This window comes from Paramisgurnus dabryanus, chromosome 11 (genome assembly GCF_030506205.2).
Source record: "Paramisgurnus dabryanus chromosome 11, PD_genome_1.1, whole genome shotgun sequence".
Lineage (NCBI taxonomy): Eukaryota > Metazoa > Chordata > Actinopteri > Cypriniformes > Cobitidae > Paramisgurnus > Paramisgurnus dabryanus.
The window spans coordinates 30986628-31002752 of NC_133347.1; the positions used below are offsets into that span (position 1 = coordinate 30986628).

General features: G+C 39.5%; 1 protein-coding gene across 4 annotated transcripts in view; it reads left to right on the forward strand.

Annotated features, from left to right (window-relative positions):
- Positions 1–706: 706 nt before the first annotated feature.
- Positions 707–16125, forward strand: part of bsna (bassoon presynaptic cytomatrix protein a) — a 65226-nt gene continuing 49807 nt past the window's right edge. For all 4 annotated transcript variants that reach the window (XM_065247786.1, XM_065247789.1, XM_065247788.1 and 1 more), the window contains exon 1: positions 707–978. In XM_065247786.1, the coding sequence (XP_065103858.1) occupies positions 836–978 (143 nt within the window). In that variant the 5' untranslated portion in view covers positions 707–835. The remainder of the gene's footprint in view (positions 979–16125) is intronic.

The window sequence follows — 16125 nt, forward strand, 5'->3', positions numbered from 1 at the left end:
AATGAATACTTTATCATGTTTCCATTCCATGCATCCTTTAAAGTGAACTGTATGTGTGTTCAGAACTGCAGGCCCATCACAGTGTTGTGTACAGCCTGCAGTCACTTCACTCAGTAAATGCCTAAATGTAATCTTTTAAATGTGTGCTACATTGACACCTCAGTCTGGGCTGGTGAACAGAATGAGTTATAGTGCCAGCAGTGCAGTGACTCTGCACTTTACTTGAATATTGGAAACGTCAACAATTTCGTTAAGAAATAATTCTACAAAAAATACGTTCAAATGTTTTATCTGCAAAAGCATGACAGTGGCACGAGCTCAGGACATTCAGTTTTGATCTAATCAGGTTCCTAAGAGTGCGATAATAGTGCCGAATGAGACTAAAAGGTTTTCTGATGGATTGCCAGCGGCGGCACACCCTGACCCTACAGTCTTTACTATATGAGCTCTGAAGATTTTCTGCCCTGCTTTTGAACCACAACATCATTATTGTGGTCTGTTACACAATATATGTGTGTGGATCTCTTTCATTGAGCAGGTTTAAATGTAGAAAAGAGAAATATTCAGGGCTAGAAGCAGCAAATGTTATGCATAAATAGCCTACATGATCTTATATATAGAGTACACGTGATGCGTGTGTACTGTAGTTGATGAATCTCTGTCTCCTCCCACTGAATCCGCATCAGAGAAAGAGGGAGTGAGGGAGAGAGATGATGATGAAGATGATGATGGCGGATGAAGATCGGCGCTGAACGCGGATTTCTATCATCGCGTTCATTCAATATTTTACAAATATTAAATATAGACCACAGTCGATTGGTCGCTCGAATCAAACATGGGTAACGAGGCGAGTATGGAGGGCGGTGAGGCGGGTGTTCTGCTTTCAGCACCGCCGGCCTCCGGACAGCTCGTGAAGCCCGTGAATGGCGCAGCGGCCGGGGCGGGAAGAACCCTCGAACCCAGCGGAGGCGTGAACAGGTGAGCGAGATCATCTGTGCCTTAAACAACTGCTTTGCTTGGTTTTATCAATGAGATTTACGATTCACAACCAGCGGTCGTGCGACTGTTTTATTTTTTGCGCGAGGCAGAGGATGCTCAGCATCCATGTGTGACGCTGTCTCTCGGCTCAGCATCCGCGTGTGGTTCGCGTTCACCGCCGTGCGTAGAAAATAAATAAAGGTTTGTGTAAAATGTGAAGCTGATCGACACACCTGAGACACATGATGACAAACTGGAAAGTGAAAAGGCTGCTGTGAGAGAGCGAGAGACAGTAGGATGTGATGTATTTACTGTCAGGCGTTCAGTGCTCTTATCACTCACTATAAACTATAAAGCGCAGCGATAGATTTATTATTGACATATCTGTCATGTAAAACTGCTGAAGATTTGGCGACGATTTGCGTACCTTTACTTACACATCTTCTTATTTCTATCTGTACGTTAGTTATAATAAAGTAGCCTATGATTGGTTACGTATCGTATGTCTGTGTATGTGTGTGTTCATGAGTCACGAGGATGCGCATTTACGCACATAACAGACGCGAGCTTTAATTGCGTCCTTCTGCAAATGGCTGCATGTGATGGAGGAGAAACGTTTGCGCTGAGAACTGATAGCACTGCAATACTCACACAGCAGCTCATATATCTCAGTCGCGTGTGTCAGTGGTATAAGATGATCAAAACAACATGATCGTTGATACATACAGCACTTACAAGACGTGTTTGTGCTTGTTTATTTGTTGCGCTTCGCTTGAGTGACACTGCGCCCATAAGAGCTTAATGACTTCTGAATGTCTTTGTAAAACTCATTACATTCAAACAAGTTATTGTTTACTCTGGAATGAGATCTTGGTTGTAAAAACTTTGTGTACTAGAGTTGGCAATGTATCAAAATGTAGAGTCAAAGTGTAAATGTGTTTTGGTAAATAGTTTACAGATGAAGGAAACATGTTTGTGTCTGTTTTAAAATGATATAAGGGGTACAATGTACACTCTAAAAAACAAACGGTGCTATATAGCACCAAAACAGTTGCTTTGGATCGTAACGATACACTCTAAAAAAACAAACGGTGCTATATAGCACCAAAACAATTGCTTTGGATCGTAACGATAGAAGAACCATTTTAGTGCCATATAGCACCGGTGAAGAACCAGTGAAGCACCAGTAAAGCACCAGTGAAGCACCAGTGAAGCACCAGTGTAGAACCATATAGGGGCCATATAGCACCACATATGGTTCTACATAGCACTATATGGTTCTACACAGGTGCTTCACTGGTGCTTCACTGGTTCTTCACCGGTGCTATATGGCACTAAAAATGGTTCTTCTATCGTTACGATCCAAAGCAACTGTTTTGGTGCTATATAGCACCGTTTGTTTTTTAGAGTGTAGAAGAACCATTTTTAGTGCCATATAGCACCGGTGAAGAACCAGTGAAGCACCAGTGAAGCACCTGTGTAGAACCATATAGTGCTATGTAGAACCATATGTGGTGCTATATGGCCCCTATATGGTTCTACACTGGTGCTTCACTGGTGCTTCACTGGTGCTTCACTGGTGCTTCACTGGTTCTTCACCGGTGCTATATGGCACTAAAATGGTTCTTCTATCGTTACGATCCAAAGCAATTGTTTTGGTGCTATATAGCACCGTTTGTTTTTTTAGAGTGATACATGAGCAATGAAAACATCTTAACTAAGAAGAGCATATGCTTAATAATAATAATAATAGTATTTTAAAAAGGCCCCTTTCAAAGCTTTCAAGGACACGCAACTTAATAACACAATCAGATAACAACATCAATTCAGCATTGTTAAAACAGTCCTTAAATTAAGAAATAATCTGAAAGGTTCCAGAGATGAGGTGTAACAAAGTTGAAAGCTCTGTGCCCTGGGTTATGCAATCACAAGGTATAGCAAGAAGAGTGCAGGTAGAAGTATAAATGTGAAACAGATATGAAGTGCAAGAAAAAAGGTTTAAATCCTGAAGCAACTGAATTTTGTGCAGAAGTTTGAGTAGATAGTCAAGAGTTATCAATGCTTAAAGTTATCAAGACATGCAGATGGATGTTGTGCTAATGGATGTAAGAAATTAAACTCAAAAATGTAAATGAAACCATATTTTACTCACCTAAATAAATATCTCTTTTATCACCTCTTAAATATGGGTAGGTTTCTTTAAAATATACCACATTTTGAGCAAAAGGCTGAGATGGATGAAGACCACAGATTTTTTGCAAGTGGAAATATGCAGATAGAGTAGAGAGAGTAATAGTTCACCAAAAAATAAAAATGAGCCTATAATTTAATCACCTAAATGCCACCCTAGGTGTATATGACTATTCTTACTTTAGCTAAACACATTAGATTTATATTAAATAATAACCTGGCTCTTTCTAATTTGTAATAGCATTGAAAAGTAATCCGTACCACTTCAGTGGGTTAATAAATGTCTTCTGACGCTAAGCAATACGTTTGTGATCATTGGTTCTCACAAGTCTCGTGATCAGTCATCATATGTGTCATGATGAAACACACAGTCAGACATGCGAGAACCAGTGATCGGCTAACTTCCCGACATGGAGCCTTGTGCTGCCATTTTGCATGTGTTCAGTCCTCTCCGTGTTTTTACACACAAGCACAACGTATATCAATCGCTAAATATGCTCAGAATACAAATAGTTTTGACTCACAAACATATCATTTCACTTTACTTCAGAAGACATACATTAACCCACCAGAGGGGATTCCTTTTTTGATAACAGAAAACTGTATAACATATAATGCATTACAAAGCTAAGCAGAGGCAGGATATTATTTAATCTAATTCTAATTGTGTTTGGCTGAAAAAAGAACACCTAGAATGGCATTAAGGTAAATGATGGGGTCATTAAAATTTTTGTATTCCTATAATGTGTGCTTCAATTGATAAACTAATACCTACTACTAAGGATGACACCCAAACCTGAGAATACTGGGAAATTGTTAAGTTGTTATTAGTCAATACAAATATGTAATATTTTGCCAAATTAAATTTAACATCAATGAGAAGAACCTGAGTGTTCTCAGTATTTCACTTGAGAGAAAGTGCAATTAGAGTTTTAAAGGGGCCATATCATGAAAATGTAACTTTTTCCATGTTTAAGTGCTATAATTGGGTCCCCAGTGCTTCTATCAACTTAGAAAATGTGAAAAAGATCAAGTCAGTAACTTAGTTTTGGTAAACCATTCTCTGCAAGCATATGAAAAAATAGGTTATTGAAATTTGACTCCTATTGTGATGTCAGAATATAATAATACCGCCCCTTAACTCTTTCACCTCCAGCGTTTTTAAAAAAAGTTGCCAGCCAGCGCCAGCGTTTTTCATGATCTTCACAAAAGTTATATAAACATACAATATACCAAATAAAAGAACAGGCCCTCTGCTTTCAAACAAAAAAACCCGTTTCATCCTACCTTCAGTGGTTCTTTTGTAATCAGCTTTTGAATATGGGTAGGTTTCTGCAAAAACACCACATTTTGAGCAAAAAGCAGAGATAATTCCATTTTTGTGACGGACTTTTCATAGAGATCCCATTCAGAGCGATCTTTAAAACAGACACGGACATGCAACAGCTTGCCATAGGGCAATACTTCCGGGTTTAAAAAGTTGCGGAAGGACAAAGACGGAAAAACTCGTAATTCGCGGGGGAAGCGTTCTCTTGATTGACGAGATATCTCGTCAATGGCGGGGAAAGAGTTAATCTGCACTATCCAACCACTGCACTGGATTTAGTGCAGAGATCAGCTCATTTGCATGGACAAAAACAGCATATTTTTCTCACACCTACAAAGTGACAATTTTAATGTGCTATCATAAATTATCCATTTGGTATTTTGAGGTAGAACTTTACATATGTACTCAGGGGACACCAAAAAAGTCTTGTGAAATGTACCCACCTTATTTTTAATGTAAATGTGGGTGGCGCCATCTTTGAGCTCCTTTGTGTAAGACTTCCAATGATCCACTAAAGCTAATGGTAGTGGTATTGCGAGGGACACGAGTGTGCTGTTTTGACTGGCTTTTTAATGTTTATAATGAAATCCGGGAAGACTGGTATAATTTGTAGTCTACAATAACTGGTACAAACGCAGTAAATTTTACAAAACATTTGTTTTAACCAGGGGCGTCATGCACCAATTTTTTTGAAGGGGGCACAGTGTGCACAGTTCACAGAAATTTGTGCATACACAAACGAAATATTATAGAGCTTTCAGTCTTTTCCATGGCACTTAGATTTCTAACAATCTGAGCGCCCCTGCCTTCATGCAAAAAATATCCAAAATAAAAGTGTTGACTAACTTTCATATCAAATACTATTCAATCGGAATAATGACATATTAGTATCATATTTACATCTGAAATGGCATGTTTTGCTTATTTACATTTTGTTTAATGACTTGTTTAATTGTGTCATTACTGCATTTTGCACAACAACTGCATTATCCTATAAAATTAATGTAATTTTAAATCCATAAAGTATATAAACAACGAAAATGACATAAGCTATAGCCACGTGATTGATTTTAATGTTCAATAATGATTTTAAAAAATAAGTTTAGATAAAATTATTAGAGAAACGGATTTTTGCATTAAATTTTACCTCATATGTGAGCATGATTCCGTGCCCGCGTGAACTCTGGCGAACTTTGGCGTTGAACCAAGAAGATGAATCTAGAAATCTCTACTGATATAACGTTGAGACGGTCACATTTTAAACCATACATTTTCTTCACAGAGAAGGTTAACTGCACATTACCGTACTGGGGTTTGAAAATGTTGTGAGCGTTTCTTGCACGTTTTAATTCCTCAGATAGCCAAATGCAGCAGCAGCAACATGAAAGCTTGTGAGCGCCCTCAGACGCTGACGTCTGCATCTGCGCTGTCTGCGACTGCGCTATGTGCAGCGCCTGCCGCCAGAAAGTAATGTAACATGATCAAAACACTATCAAAATGGCAAAAATCTCTGAAAAGATGCAGCACAGAATTGATAATATTGTGCATATTAAACAGAAAAAAGAAAAGTAACAGATTGATGGATGCTTGTTTGATTTTGAGGTTGCATGCAAAATCCATTTGGCTCAAAAAACCAAGGGGGCACGTGCCCCCTCAGTTTGAATGGGCATTACGCCTCTGGTTTTAACCACAAAACACACACAAGAGCTGAATGTGTATGAGGCGCACGTGCACCCACGATCTGTATCTTTACAATCATCCAGTAAAACCTTTCATAGAAACTGCCAGTAAACAATAAATACAGTAATTGTTTAAAAACAACTAAAATTATGCTGATTTAGCTGGTTTATTTATTCTGCTACTATATATTATTACAAAAATGCGATTACAATACAGAATATATATGACATAAACTGCTTATTAGTTAATATTTATAATATTATTTATGAGTCCCGCATATACTTTTGTTATGTTTTAAATGAAAAAGCAAATCATTTTAAAATAAGCAAACCATTTCATACGCTCATTTCTCCATCTAGTGTGTAAGAAGCGACGTAATAATATTTTCATAAAACGAAAACAATACTGAATACATGTAATTGTTTAATATGTTTATTATGGTTTGTTCAAATAACGTACAATGTTTAGATGCAAAAGATGCTGATGACTGTCGAACTGAATGATAAGTCAATTAAAAATTGCCATTTAAAAAAAACTAACACCAGAGGTACAGGTGTGACATTTTAAAACCATCACCTGAAAATGTTAAAAACACGAATTCTTGGTCTTTTCCACGTACAAACACTCGACTGACTTTCCCATACTGGCTTTTATATTTGCGCATTGAAGACCCATCATCCCCGAGCAAGAACACAAATTGATCAAATATATCTTTATATGATATATCAAGCCACTTCTTAATTTCATCCACACACTGGTTCATACATGGCAGGTGTAGTAAATATTTACCAAAACTGTTTAAATCATGTTTTATGCGTGCTCCCACTACACTGTTTACTACCGACTGGCTATTGAAATGGACGTCTCGCACAAAGAAGGGAAATACGTCACACTACTTACTTTTGCGTTCGAAAATAAGGTGGATAGTAGTGGACATAAATACTAAATGTAATAAAAATATAACTAAAACATAATAGATATATAGTAGTGAGCATGAAATAGAGCTTAAAGGAACACCAGTGGTAACAGATGAGGGATATGATCTAAAATTTGTTGAATAAACAAAGATTTTATTGATAGTTATTTTACTCATTCCCCCACCAGCCTTTTTTTTTTAAAGTTGCCCGCCTGCATTTTTTTAGGTTTCACAATAATTTCACAAAATGCCTTCCAGGAAAATGTTCTTCTATAAATATATAAACATAAAATATATTAAATGAAAGAACAGACCTCTGCTTTCAAACAACAAAAATCATCCTATCTTCATTTGTTATTTTTTTATTACCTCTCATATATGGGTAGGTTTCTTCAAAAATGCTAAATTTTAAGCAAAAAGCTGAGATGATGTGGATTTATCACCCTTTTTATAGGGCATTTTAGTAATCTTGGTATGTCTTTGTTAATACTTTTTTAGTGTTTGTTTTTAGACTTATCATGGGAAATATGTTTTTGATATGTGTATGCAAAATAATGTTCAATATTATTCAATTCAAATAATTTTGTGCAATCATCACTTGTTTTTTACTATATGTGTATTCTTTTTGAACAGCTCAGTGTGTTTGGCTGTAATGAGATAATTGAAAAAGTTTTACTTAGTTGTTGTTAAGGTTAGGGGTGGGGCTTAGGTCATGTGACCATTCCCGTACCGCTCTACCTGGGGTGCGTTCAGTGCCGGCGCCAGCCGAGCGCTGATGAGGGGGCGTCTAAAATACCAGAGGGGGCGATCACATGAATGCATATAATTCCCCCAGCTAGAAAATACATAGGTTTGGTACATTAAGTTTTAAAGTGTTATAAACAAACATCTCTGTAATACAACCACAAAAACTACAGCTATAGTGAGCAACGTACAGAGCTCTGAACAATACAACAACAACAAAAAAACGCATACCTAACGTCACATATTAGCACAACACTGCTCATTAGAAGTTCAGACCCAGAGGTAGAAATACATTTTACGTAATGGTGGGGGGCAGTGTTGGCAAATAGAGTTGATGGTTTTCAGCCCAAAAACGGTCCAAACGCAACATTTTATCAACATTTTGGTTCAATTTGATCATATAACGTAGTTATTTTAACTGCCACAAGTAATGCACCAAGCTAGCGATTAAGCAGCTAGAGAACCACAATAGCAAAATGGCAATAACTCGTTTACATATACAGCTATGCTATAGGATAGGCTAATTCAAATTCGTTAATTATAAATTTAACAATGTCTGTTTTTTATCTATTTACTCCTGATAAACAGGTGTGTGAGAGAGAGAGATCGTACAGGCTTACCTTTAACTTTAAATGCAGAACAATAATAGGCTGTTGGTTGTACGTTGACTTGCAAGGATGCTGAAGAACATGAACATCTGAACTTTTCAAAACTATGTACAGTCTGGCTGAAGTTCATGGTGCCCGAATTGACTTAATGACAGCCGAATATTTGGATCTTTGTACCTGAAATGCTCCGATAATTCATCCACGCCACGGCATTAATTGATGTGTGACAATCCGGAGTCCGGTTTGTAGAACTTCCAATGCTATTTTCCATATATCCATTGCTACAGGGCAGGCCCAGGTCACTCTCACATTCCTGTCTGTAAATTTTTATATAATTTCCCACTTCGACATCTTGATTTCCCTCTGAGACTCAGAACGCGGGCTCATTGTCGGCGTGCCTCAAGCCGTCAACACAAACTTGTTCAACTTCAGGCGCGGCTGCAAGAACCAACAACCACATGACATCAAAGTACCGCGAGAACGATTCGAGAAATCATACTAAGTGTCATTTCGTCTCGCTCTCGCGGCATTTTGACGTCTTCGCCTGATGAATTCGAACAAGCCTATAGGCTATACATGAGTGGGCGTGTGTCACGGTAGAATACATGCACACTTGTTTTTTTGTTTTGTTAAATAATTAGACTTTAAAATTCCCTTTAGGAAGACAATACACAAGGCAAACGTGATTTTTAAATAGCGCATTTTATCATTAAAATCCCATTCAACATTAATGGTGATCTGAGGGGGCGGGATAGTGCCAGTGAGGGGGCGACGCCCCCTCACGCCCCCTCGTGGCGCCGGCCCTGGGTGCGTTCCACTCCAGTTTTAGACACGCACTCGCGAACTTCCCTAAACACTTCCCCTCAGGGGAATCCCTGTCGCCATTTTGAAGTGCGTTCCACTTTGTCAAGTGGACGAAGGAAGTTTGTATGGACAGACCCTCGCTCCCTCGATTTTGACCGAGGCTGCGAGTCTGCTTCATATCCCACAATGCAACACGATTGTGACGTCACTTCAGCAACTCGTGCTTTGCACATGAAGGGGGCGGTCTCCACCTTCCATGTGATCAAGGGCTTAGGGTGATCCATTTTAACCCACTTCAAGTGTTCTAGCAGTAGTGGGCACTTGTACAACGTAAGCAATGACGTACATCCGAGTGAACGAGAGGGAAGTTAGCTAGGGAAGTTCATAAAAAAAGAACTGGAACGCAGGGCTGGTAAATGCACTCACCTGTGTATGTTTGGCATGCCCTGATGAAAAACTGTTTAGTTGAAACGCGTTGACATGTAGCCATTTTTGATTAAAGGCTTTTAACATTTATCAGGAGTGCCTCAGAAGGTACGTATGGGTGTGTGGTATATCTGTCACCCACGCTGTTTTAATAGAGGCAGGACTTATATTCAGTTTGATATATTTAGTTGTTTTCCAAATCAGTTTGCTATGCATAAGTCAAATAATTGCTGCAGCTACATTGAAGTTGCTGGTTGAGACGCAGCAAATGAGGTCCTGTAGTCTGCAGGGCTAAAGACTCCTGGCAAAGAACTTCAGCTGTTTGCTCTTTTCGCACAGACAGAAATTCATCACAGGGTAACAGAAAAGAGACCACTGCACCCTACCAAGTCTATCATCTTTCGCTGTTTGTTTCTCTCTGACTGCAAAAGCAGATGCTTTGCCCAGCAAGCGTTACAGTCCTATTAGCCTCCTACTTATTAAACACCATATGTGATTTTCCGTGATATGACTTCACCACAGCAACCTGGCATCGGGCCTTGGACAAGTGTAATTGACATGTACTGTTCCAAAGGTAAAAATGCTACAAGAGGTGTGTTGTCAATGTTGTGTCTTGGCACTTGATGAAGGTCAGTGAGTGATGAAGGGATTTAATCCAGGTGAGATTTTTGTCGAGTGCCCAGGCGGTGATGGCTTCTCTAGCAGCTCAGCTTACCTGGGCTTTCACAAACATTATAGCGGACTGGGATCCTGGCTCATTGGCTGTGATGCACACTTCTGTCTTCCCACCAGTGTGAGACAAGCTAGAGACAAAAAGGAAATGTACAGCACATTTAACAGCACTGTTGACAAGGCTTTCCCTTTTTTTTGCATCGTTACAAGCAGCTCTACGGTCAATGCATAGTCAATTATCACAGAAAAGAGCGTTTTGAAATAAATAAAATCAAAATAATAGTGAAAATTATTTTCCTGTTTGTAAGATGTTAGGTTTGTAATCAGATCTTTAATAAGACATATAATAGCAATGCTAACTGTAAATAATTTTCTCTTAGATTGCAATCTGCCTGTTAATAGAAAGTTGACTGAATCTATGACCACTATATCAAACTTTAAACACATTTACATAACACTGCTGCAACTAAACATAAGATTAATACTGTTTGCAAAAGCTAACTGAGCAGTGAGATTGTACAAGTACAGTTGCAGGCAACCAGAAGGTTAAGAGGGAAGATAAGTTATGAACAGATTATTAAATAAGTCTTATCTCATATTATTCGTATGGCTTCAGGTTGATCCATGCTACGGCCGTTCTTATCATTAGGTGGCACACAGATGAACATCAGGCTGAACTGGAGCTGGGTCTGTTGGTCTCTGGTGTCCTCAGAAACCCATGGATGAGACCAGTATATCCAAGATAGAGGGGAGCAGGACACAGATGATCGCTGCAGCTGTGTTTATTGTCCACTTTAGGGTCTTGCGTTTTGCTGCGTTACAGTTCCCTTGCCAGACGCTGATGCAGCTGGTCAGCAAGTTGTCAGTGTTGCCTCTGTAAAATGTGGTGAGGTTGGGTGGAGGAATACGTGTTCTTTTTAGCCAGCACAGGAGGTGGAGGTCATTCTGGGCCTTTTTAGAGAATGTTGGTGGTCCAGATGAGATCTTTAGTGCTGCTGACTCTCTCCACAGTAAAGCTATCAATGGCCAGTGGGAGGTGTTTAGCTGAGTTTATCATCACAATCTTCTTTCTCTTTTCCAAACTGAGAAACAGATTGTTTGCACCGTACCGTTCCACAAAATGTGCCACTGCCTCCCTGCATGGTGTTTCCTTGTTGTTTATGAGGTCTACTACAGTTGTGTCATCTAACTGCCAACTTGATGGTGTGGTTGGAGCTAAATTTGGCAGGGCAGTCATGAGTTGAGCCTTGAATTGTGGCCCGGGGCGATTGTCCCCACTCCCCTACAGGTTTGCACTCACACTGTACTGTACTTTAATCGATCCATGCCTAAACACAGTTTTTTCATTAGGATAGGATTGTTTTAAAGGTGCCATTTTTCATAATCCCATTTTTGTGTGTAATGTTGCTGTTAGAGCATAAACAATACCTGAAAAATGATAAAGCTCAAAGTTTAATGCCAAGTGATATATTTTCTTTAACATAATTTAAGGACTACAGAAAATGGCTGGTTTGGAATAGATTCCTCTACTTCCAAGGTATATGACAACAATATTCTGAATTAAAAAGTAATTTTTTTGGGCCATTTTGCCTTTATTGATAGATGACAGGAAATTAGAGGATGAAGAGAGGGGTATGGGATCGGCAAAGGACCTCTAGCCGGGATTCGAACTCGGGAAACCGGAAGTGCATTAGCACCATATGTCGGAGCGCTGCCCACTACACCATCAGCTCCAACAATATTATGAATTTTTGACCAACCGCCACCAACAGGAATACGCCAAAACAGGACGTGACCTTGTTTCGCTTCCACAGAGAACAGGAATAGTTGCGTTAGTAGAGTGTTCTCGTTTATGCCATTGAGACGCTGTTATTTTCATTCCGGGGTCAAATTCCCATTGTTTGGCCTTTGCTGAGGACTTTCTCAATCTGGTGTGACCTTTAAAGACAATGTGCGCTAAGCTGATGACAAATCACAGCACACAAAACCAGCTACACAATCAGAACCCATTATGTATTTCTGAAGGAGGGACTTCATAGAACAAGGAAGACATCAGCCCGTTTGTAGGACAGTGAAAACAATGTTTTTTTTACAAAAAAATATGAACACATGAAAAACTTGGAAAAAGGCACCTTTAAAGAAAACAAAAAGTAAATCACTTTCTCAATCGTAATGTTTTGAGTCATTTGGGACACGATGATGCACAGCCCTCTCAACATGCCTATGATATTGCTTAGTCAATCTATCGCTTGCACCGCTCAGACTTTCACGTAACCATGCTGCACGCATCAGAAGGTTTTTACGAAAGCAGATGAAGTTTAACGATTGTCGCACAACTGAATGACTGTCTCACCTTTTGAACTGCAATCTGGCACAAACGCTCACACTGTGCGTTCCATCCCTGAGCCTAAGTAAACCGCTCAGACACAGAACGGAGTGCTCACACTAGTCAAACAAACCAGGTTTTGGGGGGGTCAAATGCACTCAGATGTGGTTCGTTTTGGATGGTGTGAATATGAAACTATGGTCATTGTTTTAGTTCTGGAGATGTTGTGGTCAACATGTACAGGCTGAGGTCGTTTGCTTAAATAGTCAGGTGTACAGGTTCCAGTGTACAGGATTCAGATCTTTTGCTTAAAAAGTTTTGGTGTACTTCAGTAGTTGGCTATGACATGTTTAACTCCCTGTGGTCGACGGCGGCACGGGCACCGCAACCTCTTTTTTTAAACACTTTGCTAAGAGACTTACATTACTCTGCTGATTTTGGACATACAGATTTATACATCATTTAAAATGTGTTTTTTTTTTTTGTGTTCACTCCCAATAAAACAGAATGTTTTGTTTTTCGCAAAACTAAGAAAATAAACATGATGCACAATCTATTCTCTCTCCCTCAAGCGAAGTCCTTTTTAGAAACATGTCAGAAAAATTAACTATAACTTAGCGAATGCTTGCCAGACAAAGATAAATGTCTACATGATGCTTGGAATGTCTACTTTTACGTTTATTCACGTCTATCCACACAGCAAGTTCAGTACACACACAAGCATATGCCTTGCCATTAGACCTGTTCGAGTCGCGACTCACTCGGATCTTTAACCCGGATCTTTAAATTAACTCATGAGTCGCGAGTCTCTAGTGTCATTAACCCGGATCAGTTGAGTCCTACTACAATTCAATGTAAAACCATAAACAGCGCCACCACACACGCAAACCTCTTTCAACATTATTGATGAGACTTCGCTCGCAGTGCACTACAGATCCACTCGTAACCGGCTGATCTGCGCGAGAACAGAGCCGAGATTCTCACTCAGAGCCGGAAACATTGAAAACTCAAGAGACCTGCGATCCGTGCGAGCCGCGAACTGACCCGAGATTCTCACTCAGAGCCGGAAACATTGCAAACTCGAGAGACCTGTGGATCCGCGCGAGCCGCGAACTGACCCGAGATTCTCACTCAGAACCGGAAACAATGCGGACTCGAGAGACATGCGAATCTGCTCTGACTCGAGAGTCTCTCAACTCGTAACCGGCTGATCCGTAACCGACTGATCTGTAACCAGCTAATCCGCCGGCTGATCCGTAACCGGCTGATCTGCGCGAACTGTCTCTCCGACTCTGGGGGCTACATAAGCAGGACAGTTCTTTTCTATATTTTCTCTATATTATTATGCTATTGTTATTAGGCTTCTTTTTTAAATGGTCGACCATACACACCAAACCTAAAACCTATAAGCATGTTATTTCAGAAGTGAAAGGCTTTTGTTATGGATTTCCTTTTGAGGAGACTTCAATCGCTCTATAGATCCACTAACCGGCTCCGGCTGATCCACGCGAATCAGCCGGTTAGTGGGATCTGTAGAGCGAGTCTCATGTCCATGGTCTGCGAGTCTGCAATGTTTCCGGCTCTGAGAATCTCGAGTCGCGTGGATCAGCGGGTTACAAGTGGATCTGTACTGAGTTTCCTTGGCAATTTAGCAATACTGACTCAAATGACTCAAGTGAATCACACAACCCGGATCACTTTAGTGAGTGACTCACAATAACCCGGATCCTTAAAAGGAATCGAGTTTGCCAGGCCTACTTGCCATTACATGTCTGGTGAAAACATGTTTAGTATGGGTTTGTGGACTTATATCAGTGACTTAAACATTTAGATTTTTCAAAATACACTCATAAACATTTTTCTATCAAAAATACAACATAATGTTGTAGCCCAGTTTGTTTTGAGTCTTTTGTCAAAAATATGTTTTTAAGCATCTTAATAAAAAATCTTGTGCAAAAACTGTGAAAAAAAGTGCATGTCAAAACTGCTCAAGAATGCCAAATCATTTAAGGAGCCCGGAGGGTTAACAATCATTTGAAGCACCAGGGAAGGTGTGGATTCTTCTCTCGTACTCCCTTGTCATCCATCACATTAACTAATGTGCAGTGTCTTGGCAATAAAATAGATGACTGCAACGCTCATGTTTCATTTCAGCAGTGCTTGAAGTGAGAAATAAAAAGTTAAGGTATTCTTGTGCACCTTATATATTGCTAGTACAACGTGTGTGTGCATCAGAGATAGAAGATAACTTAGCAGTTTGAGGATACATTTATTAACATTTTAATCTTAAATTATTTCACCTGTGATCTATTACACTGAAAATAGTCTTTATCAAAAGATAGAGGATAAAAAACTAAATTCTTAACATCTAAAAGAGGTGCGCTTTGGTTTTGAATGGCATTGACATGCTTACAAGAATTCATCAACAAAGAGCTATCACTTATGTTCATGGTTAATAAAGCAGTAAGAACCTGTTTGTTGGGTCAGTCTCGGAGCAGTTGTTTCGGTGTGGATCCGAGCGCAATTGTGGTGTTCACATATGCCTAAACAAACTGAACCAAGGCAGAAAACGCACCAGGTTCTGAAACAATGGCTCAAGTGTGAAAACACCCAAAGATCAAAAGATGTTTACCTCATGAAACAGGCTCGTGAAGGTATTAGGGTCAGCTGGTACTGGCCACTCATGGTCACGTTAATAACATCACTGTCTGAGGTAATAGCAGCTGTAACATTGATTGTGCTGCTGCTATAGCAGACTGCCTGTTAGAACCATAGGTACAGGTTTGCTCACGGACAGTGTTTACTTTATCCTGGTGAAGATCTGACTCGAACATTCTTGGTCCTCTTCAAATTAGGGAAGAAAACTTCCTATAGACGGCTATTATTTATGTGACTGTCGAGATGATAGATTAATCAGATAATTCACTTAGTAACCCCTCCCTGTAGTGTGATGCCATTACTTTTAAAGAACACCTATTATATTGCTAAAACCAACTTATTTTGTGTAGTTGGTATAATTCAATGTGTTTGCGTGATTTATTGTTAAAAACAAACATTATTTTCCACATACCGTACATTATTGTTGCTCCATAAATCCCTGTCTTCCTGAAATCCCTGTCTTCCTAAAACCATGAATCTGATAACTGGTGGCCTTTAATCATTAATTTATTTGCGCTTTGACTCGGAGAGACACATTACTGGCAACATGTGAGAATTACCGGAATGCAAGAAAAAGTGAAGGTACACTAGAGATTAAAATAGAGAAGTACCATGAAGTGAGTACCTGCCCACTTCAAGCACTTCATTTCAGCACAAATTCATTAAAAAGCAGATATTCCAAGCATTGTGTAGACATATATCTTTTGTTTGCCTGACAAGTATTCGTTAAGTTATAGTAAATTGTGAAATGCGTTTCAGAAAGGACTTCCACTGAGAGACCGAGAGAGAAAGAGAG